The sequence below is a fragment of the Acinonyx jubatus genome, chromosome E4, assembly GCF_027475565.1.
Source record: "Acinonyx jubatus isolate Ajub_Pintada_27869175 chromosome E4, VMU_Ajub_asm_v1.0, whole genome shotgun sequence".
Taxonomy (NCBI): Eukaryota; Metazoa; Chordata; class Mammalia; order Carnivora; family Felidae; genus Acinonyx; species Acinonyx jubatus.
Window position 1 is genome coordinate 43,700,001 of NC_069395.1, and position 16,026 is coordinate 43,716,026.

Below are 16,026 nucleotides of genomic sequence, written 5' to 3' on the forward strand. Positions count from 1 at the left end.
GGTACCCAATGAATATTTTAAAACCAATAGATGAATAACAACCAACATTTATTGAGTGCTTACGAGGTTCAGGAACTCTTCTAAACTTTTTACAATTTTATTTTATGTAATACAAAAAACTGATATAATGAAAAAGATATTTTTAGACTGCAAGTGCCTTAAGGACAAATAGCATACTTATATTAGTACTGGGCACTCAGTAAGTATTCACTGCAAGATTGATTGAAGGAAAGAATGCTTAAATTGGAATTAATTTGCCAGACTGCCTTCCATCATAATATGATGGACAAAGAAGCTGACAGCATAAGAGCCCTAGACAATGGGTTTTATTTGGGGGAAGGGAGTGAGTATAATTTCCTGGTCACAAATTTCCTGGTCACCGTCTATCCTTTGGCCTTGACTTCCCACAGATCCTGGTCCATGCTTTGGTGCTGGTGCCTGGGTGTGGCACAGCAAAGATCAGGTCCCCTAAGGGTAGACGAGCTCTGTAATAAAAACTCAGGGATGGGATGGGCTCAGGGGCTATGGGGCTATGGGGCTATGGAACATGAGTGCTGATCCCCAAGTCTGGCCCAGGAGCCTGGATCTTGAATTCTCTCAGGAACCAAGAATGAAAAAGCCACTGCCAGGCTGCACAAGCAGTTCTTTTGTATTCCATGGAGAGAAACTTGATGAATATGTATGGAATCTTCTCCCCTGGAATGTAAGGGGAAGGGTGTGTCATTGGTCAGAGGTCAGAATTCACTGTGGGCTAATGGATCTTTGTGCCTAATAGGAAATGCCCAAGGGATGTGTTAGGAGGTGGGGTTGTTCCTTTAGCTGTGTGATTAGATTTCTGGGTGGAGAGCCCTGGTTCCGGAATCCCGATTGAAAGAACTAGATGGATTCAGCGGAGAAGAGAATAGAAATTGTGACCCGGCTGGAGGACACCTTGGTAGTGCTCCTGCAGGACAGATCAAATGAGCCTCTTCCCAGCCTGGCTGGGGGCAAAGCTGCTCCACAGACCCCTTTGAGCTTTCTTTACAGCAGGGTGGAGAGTCTCCTTTCTCCCCAGACCTGTCTGAACTAGTGGCTTCTCTCCTGCCTTCAGAATCCTGAGGCGTCTGAAGGATAGGGGAGGCTTGGGTGTGGAGCCAGGGCCTATAACCTTCCCAAGGAGCTTGGCTCTCCTCTCCACCTCCTGTTCCCAGTCATGGGCAGATTCAGGGGTTTGGGCTCATGATCACTAAACGGAGGTCTGTGGTCAACAAATATCACTTGGGATACCAGGCAATGAAGAACGATGTGTTCTGATAAGGCTTGAATGAATGAAGGAATGAATGAAGGAATGACATCTGGGATAGAAGCAGGTCTCACAAACCTCATACTTGGTATTCTCATGGTTAGGAACTGAAAACCCTAAAATAGAGTCCTTCCAGGCAAACTCCAGATGACAGAACTTTCTAGTAGAGTAAGCAGGACTCACCCTGTACCCCTGTCTTGAAAGTAAGACCTTCCTTTTCTAGACCCTGAGATCCAACCATCCTCAAACAAGGCCAGTGGAGTAATCCACTGAGCTATTAACTAGTTTTGTCCTCCCTACATCCCCCTCTGCCCAACCCAGCCCCACTTCTAGCAGAGGACCAGACCCTTTACTGGACCTGGTTCTCTAATTTGCAGAGCAGAAAACAACGTTTTGCAGTCAGTGGCTTTAAACTCACTGAAGAGATTTTGCCAGGTATCCCGAGGAAGAGAGAAAATAGGAAAGATACCTGTAGAATAGAAAGAAGAGGTTCTGCTGTTCCCTGCCCACTGTACCCCCACTTCTAGAAAGAAGCTAGAGGTCTGTGGGAGCTACTCCCTCCTCCCTGCTCCCTCCTAGGAGCAAAACTTCAGAAGAAAATGGGGCCTGGTTATCATTGGCAGGTGAGACCCAGCGCTGGACTTCCAGACTCAGCCATGAGCCCTGCAGAACGTTACCACCTTCAAGTGACCACAAAGGTCCAGACAGGGACGATGTCTGCGGGGAACCTGATGAACTAATGTTCATGTTCAGGGTCCACCAAAGCCTTTCAGGTTCTACTAATCATTAACATAATAACTGAGACTAACTTCCCATCAATGCTGTGGGATAGATTTGGACTTGAATTTTAATTTGATTTAAATAAATCAAAGGTGATATTTCTAGCACACCTCTTTTGTGGGTTGAGATTCACACTCGTTATGTAAGAAAACAGCTCCTTGAGGTTTTTTTTTTTTTTTTTTTTTTTTTGGCCTCTACCTCAGGTGCCATAATTCTAAGGACCCCACAGATTGGCTGTGGATTAAATTAGGGGACAGAGGACTTGGCTGAGTGGGGATGGGGAGGTAGAGCCCTAGGTTCCAGAAAGCCTTCTGAAGTGAGCTTTGAGCACCCAAACCCCTGTTTTCTGTGCTGTGGACTGGAATTCTTACCACCCGGCCAGTATAGATATGGGCTCCTGCTGGGCCCCTTGTTGTGCCCTCTGGGAGTAGCCAGGCTGGGGGCTCTGGGTCTTCAGAGTAACCAACCAAGGGGGAGCACAGCTGAATAATGAGGGTCTTGCTCCACCTTCCCTGTCACATTCCCAGTAAATCAACAGCTGTTGGTTCCTCCAATTTTTTGTCTTAACCACCATGTCATTTCAGCACCAGGGCCCAGTGGGAAGAGGAGAGACCTGGGGCTCCTTCTCTCGGTCTTCAAACGTCGGATCTGACAACCGCAAGAGCAGCCATTTTGGAGAGAAGTCAGAGGACCAGAAATCAGCAATCTAACTGGGAGGAGCAGAGAGGGACCGGCTGTGCCTCCAGGGTCCCAAATGCTGTAAGTTTCAGGCTCCACAAAGCCTGGGTCTGCCCCTGAGAGGGGGCCCTAGAGATTCTCTGCTCATGTAAGCGGCCCTGCAGGCTGCCCCCTGTTGCGGAGTGCACCCTCCAGGACTGCCCAGGCCTCCCCAAGGGATGCACTCCCCTGCAGCTGTCCGGATGTGCCTAGATTCTTCAAAGAGCTCTGCTGAGATCTTGCACATAACTTGGGCCACATGACTGTCTACTTTCACAGCACCTTGTGAAGTAGAGAGGAAAGTAAAAGTTCATTAAGCCACTTAATCCAGAACTGAATGAAGGTTTAGAATTTCACCTCCGAGAAATGGTCCAGGGATGGAGATAAAAGGCCCACACGGTGTAATTCACCTCCGGGAAACTCTCCCTGCCCTCCGGTTCCTCCCACAGCACTTCACCTGGAATATCTATGTGCATGTCTATGAGGCTATTTAGTTGAATTCACTTATGAACGTTCGTTGCATGTAGCTGTGTTTCAGGCACTAGGCTAGGCACTTGAGGTACACACTGTCATTTAATTTTCCCTAAATCCTATGAGGTAGGCACTATTATTACACCATTTTAGAGATGGGAAAAACTGGGGCTCAAAATGGATTTTGTCATGAGCTGTGTTGGAATAGAACTGGAATCTTGAGTCTGGTCTTGAATGTTCCCTCTCTCTTTCTCCAGAGATATATATATCTGTATATATATCCTGAAAAAAAAATTTCATAGGTATATGTCTTGCCACCTGACACCTGTGGGTAGGGACTGTACTGCATATTTTTTGAAATGTTAGAATGTGATAGATAGCATTCTATAGATTTACAGATTTAAAAAACACAACCGAGTTGTAACTAAACTTGCTGTGATAATATTTTGCAATATACACATATCTCAAATCATTGCGTTGTACATCTTAAACTAATACCATGTTACATATCAATTCTATCTCAATAAAACTGGAAAACACTGATGCCCAGAGAGTTGAGTGCTTGGCATGGGGTCATGCAACAAGTTAATAAAGAAAGCACTGGGTCTGGAATTACTGCCTTGAGAATCCAGCTTGCACAGGGCTCTGGAATTGAGAGGTAGCAATAGATCAGGTTATCCGATGAATGAATTAATGGAAGAGCAAGAATGAATGTATGTATGAAGGGTGAGTAACTTATGAATTAGCTGGTTTATGGCCATCACCATCAGATCTGGCAACAAAAGATGCTGATTCAGCTTCTAAGTGGTACAAGTTTAACTTCCTGTTTCCCTCTACCCCCGGTCAATTTCCAGGAGGATCCTACTGACCTTTTGCCATTCACGCCTCCCCTTCTGCCCCCTTTTTTCTTGTTGAGGGAATGCTAGCGTGGTATTTACTACCCCTTCAAAAGGAATCAAAGGAAAACAAAACAGACGATAACTTCAAAGGGGTAAAGGCTTTTTTTAATCCCTTCCTCCCCTCCTCCACCTACCGCCTCTGCCACACACCTACGCTGCAAGTACTACTTGGAGAAGGTATTTGATGATTGCTTTCTTCCCAGGGGCTTTACAGGAGCAAGCACCGGGAAGAGTGACTGTAAAAATACAGTCAGAGATAAAGCTTGGGGTAGGTGAGAATTTTCTCCCATAGTGATGTGAATGGATGGTCCTGCTGGGAGCTCAGAGGAGATAGGACAGTCAGGTTTGGGGGTGGGGGAGAAGCGGTAGGGAGGAGGGGAGACCGGAGGCTGAAACCCAGTGCACCCTCCCCACCTTTCCCATGGCAGCTGTGTGTGGTGCTGCCGTAGCATTGCTACTCACATCTGCCTCATTCCAGAGCCCCGGGATGCAGAAGGACTCCAGCAGGTCACTGCCACACAGCAACAAGATCCTCAGCTCTGAGGAGGGGGAACAAAGTTTGCAAAGGGTAAGTGGAGACTCTCAGCCTTTCCCCTGAGAAATACAGAAGCCACCAATTCCTGGGGTTCCAACACCTGGCTCTTCCAGGCTCCCTGGTACCACGGTGTGTGCAATGCAGAAACCTTGGCCCGCCACTCCCCCGGGGCTCATTTACAGACCACTCTTGTCCCCTGTGGGAGGAACTACCCATTCAAGGAAGGTCTTGGTTTGCCTGGTACTGAAGGGTTTCTGGAGACACGGGTCTTTCTGTGCTAAACCAGGACGACTGGTCATCCTAACAGAGACGGAACCAGGTATGTGCCTTATCTAAGGTCGAAGGGCCCTTTGGACTCCATATCGAACTCAAGTGTCAACATTGAGTTTGGCTTCTCTGCTGCTGTGCATTATGCAGGGTTTGTCTTTCATCACAAATGCCGACATGATGGGGGTCTGAGGGAACACTGAGTGTACCCATGCAGTGGCTGAATTACAGATGTCCTCTCTTTACAGGGCCACTGTCCTCAGCAAAGGGCTTGAGTGCCCTGCCCTGCCCTGGCCCAGGTGCACTTCCTGCTTCTCTGTTGTTCGCCTCCCCTCCTAAAGCCCACTCTGAATTATCCCAGCAAGGCTCATCCACACAGGCAGCAAACTGACTGACTTACTGACACTGAGCAATGGGGAGCAAAGGATCCTGAGATTCTCAGAACCACTGAGGGAGGGAGAGACCTCTGTCAGGGAGTGCCTCGGTGTGGAGTGTTTAGTTCCTAGGCATCCTGGGCCCTCCAACAAGAGGCCACGGCTGTGGGCACCTTGTCCGAAACAGTGAGACAGCCCTGCTCAGAGCCTTCCACAGACCACTGCCTCCCTGGACCTTGACGCTGAGAGATGGCTGGTAGGTCTGCCTGCCTTAGACCCCCCAGTCTGCTTGGGGACCTGACAAGGACTTTCAGAAGGTGAACTTTTCCCTACTGCAGGAGTCTCCAGAGGGTACAAAAAAGGAAGGCTGCTGAGCTGATGACAGTGCCTGTATCTCATTGATCCACCATGCAGCTCGTCCTCAGGAAGCCCTTGGGAGCACTGGGGTCTTAACTCCTAAATATTCCTGCAGCCTCTCCTCTTCTCTTCTCCAAGTCAACCTGTAGCCCAATCATCTGCTTACGTGCAGGGACCTTAATTTATCTTATGTCCCCAGGGCCTGCCAGAATGACTTGCACATGATAGGTGCTCAGGATGTACTGAGTAAGTGAACAACAGACAGGCTGACCACAGAGGCCATGCAGGCAAGCTGCTAAGAGCCTCTGGGCAGACTGATGGCTGTGCTGACAATTATGGCCTTTGTTTTGCAGCATGGGGGTCCTAGGGAAAGTGTTGTCCCAGCCGCTGGTGTCTCCTTCCTTCCATGTTATGCCGTGGGATTTCTGACCCAACTCCCTATCTGTGGAGATGAACCAGCCTTCGTATGGCTGAGAGGAGCAAGACTGGGCTCATTCCTGGGATCCTATTGTTCCCCATCTCCCACCTGGAACCACCAAGTTCCAGGTCAGTCCTCTGTTGGAAGAGAAAGAAGCTGAGACTCTATAACTCTGATTGCCTAAAATTTCAGTTAGGTGGCATTATCTAGAGGAAGTGCTGGCCCTTGCCTTTCTTCATGTCTGTGGTTCTCAGTGGGGGGCAGTTTTGTCTCCTGAACTTGGCAATGCCTGGAGACATTTTTGGATGTCAAGACCGGGGAGAGGGGTGTGCTACTGGGATCTGGTGCTCAGAGGCAGGAATGCCGTCAAACACCCTACAATGCACATGGCAGCCCCCACCACACAGAATTGTTTGTTTCCAAATGTCAATGGTCCTCAGTTGAGAAGGCCTGCTCTACAGCCACGAAAATGAATCTCTTTTCTATTCCCAAGCCAGGAACTCACTTTTCCACTGGAGTATAATGTTTTTTTTTTTTTTTTTTTTTTTTAAGCCAATGTGCAGACAGTTAGAAAGTGGGGCCTCCACCTGTTCTCGCAGGGCCGGAACAGACGCATTTGTCACAGACCAGAGGCCCTAGCAGAGCTTGGGATCCCACGTTGGCCGCTGGGGGGCAGCAGTGATTTCTCCTGGTTTATTGCGTGAGATGAATGTAAGCGTTTCCAGTCCACAAAGCCTTTGGTCTGGGGCACCCCCAGGAGCAGAACATGGAAATGTAGCCCTACATGCTACCTGCTAAGAGAAAGTGGCTTTTTGTTTCTTGTGAGGTGCAAGGGGATTTCAAAAAGGGGACTCATGAGCCACAGGGCCTCCCGGTACAGCAGTCTGGAGGTAAGGCAGCCTCCTTCCCCTTCCACCTCCTCTCCTCTCTACCTTCCTTCTGCCCCCCAGCTCATCCTCATCCAGGGATCCAGAGCCAGGAGGCAGAATCAGCACTGTCCTGCCACCCTCCCTTCCCAGGAATCCTGGCTATGTGAAGCCCAGGCCCTGGGGCCCTTTCCAGCTCCCTGCACGCTGAGGCAATGGCCACCTGTATCACACCAGGCCGTGAATCTATCCTGACAGCTGTGGCCACCCAGCTTTTCTTTCTTGGAAAGAAGAGTAAGACGGGGTGAGGCTAGCCCTGCCCCCGACAAGGCTACAGTGAGGTAAGGAACTTGAGGGTGCTGGCCACACCAACACACTGTGCAAACACCCATCAGCATGGCCTCTGCCGCAGGGGGAGCTCCCAAGAGGTGTGGCCTAACACACTGGCCCTGGGTGCTGGGAAAGTGAACAAGGTCACGGCTGAAGCTTGCCACCATCAGTTCTTTCTGGAACAAGGAACTAGAGAAACATACATTGAACACAGTTGAAAATCTAAAGACTGCTCTGAGCTTGGCCGCTCAGGAAGACTTCCCCGGGAAGGTAGTTCCCTGCCAGGTGTGGAAATGCAGGAAGTAGGAGTGCAAGACTTTGCTCTCATCCTTGCCGTCAGGGGTGTTTGGGATTTGTGTGACCTTAAGACAGTGAAGTGCCAGTAAATAAAGGACATTAAAATGCAGAAAATAATTCAGAAGTGAGGAGATTTGAGTAGCCACTATCTTTGTTGTTAATACAGTTTATTTAATCATTACCTAATATAATCTTTAGTATTGGCTGCATTTAACAACGAGTTGGCCAAAGTCCTGAAACTCTTAGAAATGGTTCTAACAAAACAGTAGGAGTTAACTCAGGTATGCCACTGCTCTGCAGATCAGAGGACGTGACCCCGAGGAGCCCCTGGAAATGATGTCACATCTGCTGGGCCTCCGGGAAGAGAACCTGATGCTCTAGGCACAGTCTTAGGCTCCCGGGGCCATGGCAGGAACACCTGACCTCCAGCCCTAGACACAGGAATACCAGGAAGGGATGGCCTGGAGTATCTTGGCAGCTGGAGTTTAAGATCGAGTGTGTCTGCTGGACACCAGGCTGCCCATCATGCTAGAGCCCCAAGCATTCCAGTTGTCACTGGCCCCTCCCTGTCACCTGGTACTGTGACAAAACCAGCTCCATCCTGGCATCTGTCTGTTCTTTCCTCAGCTTCACACACTTGGGTCTCTCACCCACTCTGGAACCTTGGAAAGAATTCAGTTTTCTGGTTCGCTCCCCAGGGTTACACAGGACTCGGCTCATTCCCACCGATGGGTCAGCTCCTTCCCATCCGACAGCTCAGTGGAGCCACCGTCCACCTGCTCTGGCCTTGGGCCCACACACGCCCTCACACAGACAGTGGGTGCCTTAGTGTCCACCCAAGACTGGGGGGAGGTTGTGGAGGTGGCTCTCCGCTCCTTCTCCTCCTTGTCCTCCAAGCTCACAAAATAAGGAAGAAGATAAGGAAGGGCAGGGGAGCTCTTCTGTCTCATGCAATGTCGTGGGCAAAAGAATGATCTCTTTGGCTGGCACTGAAGAGTAAGGTCTACATGTTTTGGATGAGGGAGAAGAGGCTCTGAAGGGAAAATTACCAGCCATTCAGTCCTCCCTCCTGGGAGCTGGCCAGATAGATAACGAAGAGAATGATCAAGCTTGGAACAATCATTTGGAGAGTAGACCCTATTCTATTGCAAACAGAACCCCAGGGATTCAAGCCTCTCTCCTCCCCACTCTGCCCCTAATTGAGGCAGGAAGCTCCAAGTGTTTCCGCTTTTCCAGCCACACTTACCAATCTCCTCGTACCGCATCACCGTGCCCAGATTGGCATTCTCGTCTAGGGAGGAAGGAGGGAACAGAGAAGCATTAGGGAACTGACTTAATGCTACCCAACACATGGTCCGCCCGGGGGCCTACTCAGGAGTATGTGGGATGGGATGGAGTAGGTGGGAGTAGGGGGTCATCGCCTCCCTGCATGGGGGTGGCAGGGGAGGGGGCATCTGTGAGTGGAGAGATGTCCAGCCTAATATGGAGAGGGAGCATCTCCTCACGGTCCAGGGTAGGAGTTCACATCTCTGGGACTTTAAGAATTAGACAGCTTCTCTGGGAAGCCAATGACGAACACACACACACTCATGCTGAGAGCCTTCTGTTTCTTTCTGTATTTTAGGGAGGTAGTCCCCAAAAGCAATGTCCTCTAAGCCTAGGGAGACCGCTTTTAGACTCACAAGGAGGTGACCCTCTCTCCTTGGTGGTTACCTGGTTCAAAGAACAAGCAAAACTGAGTATGTTGAGATTTGTCACGTGACAGACACAGCAAACACCCATGGAAGACGAGAAAGACAGAGACTTTGACCTGTGCTCTTAAGTGTGCAATGCCTGCATGGGGGTTCACTGGGTGTGCACTGAACAACAGAGGTGCCACCTTGGTCCCCTGTCTCCTTTCCTCCTCTTCCATCTCTCTTAGTTCCTTTCCAAGATGCCAGAAAATGGACATCTCAGAAATGGCAGAAATCAGCCCCAAAGAGTCAAAGGAATGAGGTCTGGACCTTCAGCTCTCTGCAGAGTTGAACTGGGGGACCCTGAAAGAGCCCCACAGACTTCAGATATTCTCATCCCTGCTGAGCCCTTGAGGGAACAGCCAGAAGCAGAAAATTAAGGAAAGAGCGTGTGTGTGCGTAGCCTATCAGCAGGAACACAGACACTGCCAGAGCTGGGAGGACCTGAGGGAGGACTCTGGGCCCCTGAAAACTCTTCGGCATGTGGCCTCATTCTGTGTGGGAGATGGGAAATGAACCCATCACCGCTGAGGTCTCCCGGTAGCCCGAGGGCAGGTGGGTCACGCCCTTGGGGTTCCCCTAACTGCTTGGCACTGCAGGCCTGGGGACATTCCTGTTTACCACTGTTTTCTCTCCATCACTGCTTTATAAATGGTCACCCCAAGGCAGGGAGATGTTTGCTGAATGAATGAAGGGAGGGGATCAAGAAGAGACGGGACCGGGAAAGGTCTTTGCTCCCTTACCCACAAAGGTGAAGCGCTCCACTGGTGGGCGGACACAGCAGATCCGGCTTAGACTTTCTCCCACCTTCCCCAAGATCTTGGCTATAGGAGAGAGCAAGACAGACAGGGACAGAGGGAGAGAACCACTCACAACTTATGCCCAGCATTTGGGCCACTTAAACACCGGGGTTGCACTGGAGGGGGCAGGGGTTGAGCGGTGGGAGGCAGGAGGGTAGAGACAAAGAACAGAAATATGACAGCAAACATTCCTTCTCATTTGCAGTCCAAGGCACAGGCATTTTGAACCACAGACTGGAATCTCTTTTCTGCTCATGTTTATTATTTCATGTTGAAAGTTGGAAAATATAGAAGAGGAAAATATAAGAAGAGGAAGATAAAAAACACCCATAACCCCACCCCTGGAAATAACACCACTGACATGTTGGTATAGTATTTCCTTTCCTCCATTAAAAAAAATATATATATATTCTGCAGCTATGTTTGCATAAATTGGATCGTAGTCTGCATTTAAAAGGCATAGAGGCTATTGGCTTTTTTCATTTTTTAATATGAGCCTTGGCCTTCATGCCTTCCCATGAAGATAGACTTTGTAATAATCAGACATCCCACTTTGGCTGAGGGGGATCTGGTTTTGGATGATCTCTCTGGGCTGTAATCCAAAAAATTTTTCTGAGCCCCCACATGAGAGCTAAGTAATTCTGGCTCTTTGTGGACTACCCTGTTTATAACAGACTAATAACATAACAGCTTATGGCCTCTAGGCTTGAAAAGTAATACCAGGATCTGTCTCTTACAATTGGTCTGGTAAAATATATATATATTTGTGTATATTAGAAAAAACAGGGACCGGGGCGCCTGGGTGGCTCAGTCAAGGTTAAGCAACTGACTTCAGCTCAGGTCATGATCTCACAGTTCGTGAGTTCGAGCTCCGCGTCGGGCTCTGTGCTGACAGCTCAGAGCCTGGAGCCTGCTTCGGATTCTGTGTCTCCCTCTCTCTCTCCTGCTCATGCTCTGTCTCTCTCTGTCTCAGAAATAAATAAAGACATGAAAAAAAAATTTTTTTTTTAAAAAGAAAAAACAGGGACCTTGGAATCAGATAGTCCTGAATATGAATTCTGGCTCTTTTACTTTTTGAGCTGTGTGATCTTCGGCGAACTCCTTACCCTCTCTGAATCTCAGTTTTCTCTTGATAAATGGGAACATAATATCTATATCGCAGAATTACTGCACTAAATGAGAATCTGTGGAAAGTACTGAACATCGTACAGGCCTACAGTAACAGGTGTTGAGTAAATGTTGAAGCCCTTTCTGTCACTGAAAAGGTGGCTAAGAGTGTGAGATGCTGAATGCAGATGCCTGGGTTTGACTCCTAGTCCCACCACCTCCTCACTGTGTGACCTTGGGCAAGATCCTCAACCCCCTTGGAAGAGGCAGAGAAAAATGCTGCCTTATTGTATCTTTGATTCCCAGTTAAAGGAATTCTATTTATATTTAAATGCAGGGGAAAAAATGCACACCACCAACCCTGTCTCTCTCAGTCTCTCTCTCATTGTGACTATTTCTCTCTGATGCTCTATTTTAAGGACCAGGGCATCCGTATCACCTTGTTAAAAATGCAGATTATCGTCTCCCTCCCAGACCTCCTAAATCAAATTCTGGGGAAGGGCCTAGCAACCTGGACTTCAACAAGCCCTCCAGGTGATTCTGAAGTTTGAGAACCATGGCCCCACATCCATGTTGCCCTACCTGCAGTGGGCTTGGTGGACACATTGCTGTTCTGGTAAATGGGCTGAGGGGTCTCATTTTGGGGCTGTCCGATCACAGGCGTCATGGAGGGTGTGTTGACATTGGAGAGGATGCAGCCAGTCACCCGCTGGGGAAAGGGAGAGGTGCAAGGTCAGTGTCATTAGCCAAGTTACTTATGAGAAGCATTTCCCAGTTATCTCCCAATGCTCATCTGCTCATCTATCATGGGGAGGCCACTCGGAGCTGAGGGAGAGCGCAGTGGTGGCAAGAGCGGGTTCTAGACACGGCCCCACTGCGTGGTTGCACTAGGCTGGCAGGAGGCCGGACAGTTCAGTGCTGCAAAAGCATGCGATGTACTGTTGCATGGACGCTGGTTCAGGTTGAGCCCCCTCTGTCACTACGTGACCTTGGATAGTTAACTTCTCTTGAACCTCAGCTCAGGCGTTGAACATGGACAGGCCACATAGCTGCCTTTCCGGGTTGTGGGAGGATTAACACGTGAGCATTTGCAAAGCATTTGCCCGTAGAGGTAGAGTATTTGCCCCATGACGGCCGATGTTGTAACCTTCTGTGTAACGTGCATACCTGCCCTCCCTGCCTGCTTCACGGGGCTCAAATGAGGTCATGTCTGCGAAAGGGCTGTGTGAGCTTGGGAAAGGTCATACAAACACCAGGCACTATCACCACCTGCCGCTTCTCCAGGCCAGAGATGCCAATGACGGGCAGAGCCAGAGAGTGGTGCCAGGCCGAGCAGGATGTGTTTGTGTTGCAGGAAGAGGGGTTGGGGTTCTGGGCACTCTCGCGCTTGCCTGCCAGTGTGAATACACATTCCAGAGCCAAACGGAAATTCTATGTGTATTATCCATTGTCCTGTGTTATCTGGCCCGCTGCTTCCCTCTGGTGCCGCAGAAAGCAGAGAGCTGATAAGGCAGCATTTTTCACAGCTGACCCAGAAGCAACCCCCACTCCCCACGGTGGGTGGGAGGCCTGCCACTGGGCAACTGAGAAACAAAGGATGGATTTTCAATCCGTTTAGCTTCACAAGGGCCATTGCTGATTCAAGGTCCCTTCCCTGAAAGCCAGCATCCCACCCCGCGGCCCATGACTCGTTCTGGATTATGGAGTCCTGAGGCCAGAGAGCCCCAAGCCCCAGGGTTGTGGCAACCCTCAGAAGGGACCCCTTCCACACAAGCAGGGCAGCACGGCATCCTTCCAAGCCCCAGAAGGGCTGACATTTGTTTTGAGGGGTGACCTGTCACTTCTGTCGTGTTTCGGACAGGAGGAGGTCACAGCAGCATCCAGTCACATCTGGGAGCCAGCTGAGGCCGGGACAGCACGGTCTTCTCAGCCTGTTTTGTGGGATTCTCTGCCCAGTGGTGGTTGCTGGAGTGGAAGGGGCAGCCTGCTTCCTTTTTAGTATTATTTCAGCTCCAGAAAAGAAAAGGCCACATTCTCATTTAATAACAGGTCTGGTAGCTGAAGAATTTCTTCCTCCCGCTGCACTGCACCATTAATCCCAATGGACTTGTTCTGGGTAGAGAAGAAAAGGACTAGCCACATGCCCTGTGCTGCCCTCATTGGCCCTCCGTGGGCTCTCAGATCCTCAGGGGCCTTTCCAAGCACGGCCTTGAGTCACCTGTGAAGTGTGCCCTGTGGTAGTCTCTCCAACAGGAGCATGGCCTGATGCCAGAACTGAAGAGATGGGGAGCTATCAGCTCCTGCTCCAAGACAGGGACTTACATTCTCTGCCAGCCTGTGCCCGTCCCTGCAACAGCTGGGACTCCTGGCTGAGCTCCTCTGGCCCAGACTCCTGCCTCTGGGCATGAGTAACAAAGGGAGGCTTTGGGAGGCCCAGGCATTTAGATAGCAAAATAGCAGCCAGGCTTCATGGCTGGTAGAGCCAGGTCTCAGGCATGTCTGCAGGGTCCCTGATTCCTCCTTTCCATCATGGAGCCTGAGGCTCCTATGTGACTAGAAGGAGCCCAGGCCCCCAGCTGTTGCCCTCCCCCACTGCCATGTAGTGTGAGAAATAAACTTATGTGAAGTTGCTAAGTGTTTAAGAATGTTTGTTACTACAGCATATCTTAGCCTATCCTGACTGATACACCCTTATGTAGTAAGACAGGATGTCTTTTCTTCCTGCCGTTGTTGAGACCAGCACAGAGGGTCAAGTCAGGGCCACCCTGTCTCAGAATCCTTTCAAGGGGACTGGAAAAGACTCAGGATGTGTGTGAAGGGTTCTGAAAACAGAAGGAAGGGAAAATGGGTTTTCTTCAATTCCAAGAGGGACAAACCTAATAGATGAAGCAACAGTCAGCTAGGCCCTTTCCCTCCTCCTCTTACTCCTGACTCCCTGGCTTGTTGGGAGCCCTAAACTCCAGCACTATTAACATGAAGCACAGCTGCATGGTTGGTGGAGTGTGAGGAGATGGGGGCTTGCTGATGGCTCCCCAAGGAGAAGGTTCTGGCCCCACTGACAGAAAACACAGGTGGGTAGAGGTGCTCCCTGAGTCAGAACAATGCTATCTGGACTGCCATTTCGGGCTGGGGAAGGCATGGTGGCCATGCCAGTGGAGGTGAGTAGGGTCCACTGCATCTTGTCTCGGTCGGTCGGGCCTCCTCCTATGGATGGCACAGCTCTACATCCGTTACTGTGGAAGTCGATGGGCTGGTATTGATCTGGGAAGGGTGCTTTCTACATATTCTGGCCAGTGCTGCTGACTGGTGTGGGACTCGTTCTAACCTGGCAAGCAGCTCTTCAGTCACTACAACCTGGGCACAAGCCACTGAGCAGTGGCTGTGTGTCCTCAGATAGGTTGGCTCACCTCTCTGTGCTTCCTTTTTTACCCACTAATATAACACGGATCAGGACATTGTCTGCCTTGAAATCCTCCCACGGGGGTCTCCTTAATCCCACCTTGGATTTGCTGTTGGAAGGTGAACATCGCCCCGAGTCATACTGAGCAGAGGAAGCAAGACAGGGGAATAGGCTCTGGAGCTGCTTGGGTTCGAGTTCACTGCCCTCCTTCCTGCTGCCCGGGGCTTGGTTTCCCACACAGCTGTCTGGGAAGCAGGAAACTGAACCAGGTCAGTAGGCCAGCAGCAGCACCCTTACCGGCCCGCCCGGCTTCTGGGGGCCACCCGCCCCTCAGCCGCAGCCCAGCTCACCTTCATGAGGTCCCGATGATGTTCCAGCACGCTGCAGGTTGTCTGCCAGGTGTCCTGATAGCACTCCCACGGGTCCACCCTGACATGACCAGAAACAGGTTTCCCTGGGTTTCCATTCTCAACACTTTTTCTTTAGTAGTTCCTTCCAGAGACTGTATAGCTCAGGGCACTTAGCAAACCTGCTCACACCGTGTACTTAGATCCCAAATCAGAACAAACGTGGGCTTGAAACACCTTTCTACCCCCCAGCTGCCCCCTCTATAAAACCAGAGGAGTATGGGGCTTTGGGAAAGTTACGTTGTCTTTGGGTTCTCACTTTCCCCACCTGTAAAATAACTACGGTAACTCTCTTGTGGGGTTATTGGAAGGGCCCAATGAGTTTTATATATAGAGTCTCTTATGCTTGCCCACGAGATGGAAATTCTCCTCTGGGCCTTCTAGGATTGTGATCAGGATTAAAAGCCAGGCCCTTGTTGAGTGGTGGCTGCAGATATCTGACTTGGGGAATCGGCCCCTGTCTGCCTCCCTGTGCAGGTGGGGGGCCTTGTGGGCATGGGGGGGGGGTATATCAGTCAGACTGAGAGGTGCAGACCCGCATGCTGGTCCACCCCTCCTGTACACGCAGATGTGAAATGAGCAGGGATCCAGCCCCAGACTGATGCAGCACTCGGGCTTAATTGCCAACTTAATGAACTGGTAAATTGGGATATTTCTCAAACATTTCCTAAGCAGTTGAGCATTCCCTGCCCACCTCCCACCATGCACACGCACCTAAGCTTCCCAGGGGTAAGATCTCCCTAACCAAAAACCCCTGAGAGTCAGCCTGTGTGTCAGGCTCCCCATACCCCTAACCACCGCCTCCCCTGAGACAGGCATACACCATACTGGCCAAGTCCTGGGGCTCAGCCCTTATCTCTAGAGCTACCTGAGCCTTGCTAGTGATCTCAGTTCTTAGAATTCTGCCTTCTCCCAATTGCCTAGAGCAGTGCAGGTGGGAAGTGCTGGGTCAACATTCGATGAATGAATGAAGCAATTATTTCAGG

The 16,026-nt window shown here is 50.2% G+C and overlaps 1 protein-coding gene across 3 annotated transcripts in view; it reads right to left on the bottom strand.

Annotated features, from left to right (window-relative positions):
- The window catches only part of NMNAT2 (nicotinamide nucleotide adenylyltransferase 2), a 164,940-nt gene that overhangs the window by 17,672 nt on the left and 131,242 nt on the right, over window positions 1–16,026 (bottom strand). For 2 of the 3 annotated variants that reach the window (XM_053208761.1, XM_027074383.2), the window contains 5 exons: window positions 14,984–15,062; window positions 11,816–11,942; window positions 10,070–10,150; window positions 8,840–8,884; window positions 4,612–4,688 (listed from right to left, as the gene is read on the bottom strand). In XM_053208761.1, the coding sequence (XP_053064736.1) occupies window positions 4,612–4,688; window positions 8,840–8,884; window positions 10,070–10,150; window positions 11,816–11,942; window positions 14,984–15,062 (409 nt within the window). The remainder of the gene's footprint in view (window positions 1–4,611; window positions 4,689–8,839; window positions 8,885–10,069; window positions 10,151–11,815; window positions 11,943–14,983; window positions 15,063–16,026) is intronic. The other variant, XM_053208762.1, reaches the window with a different exon arrangement.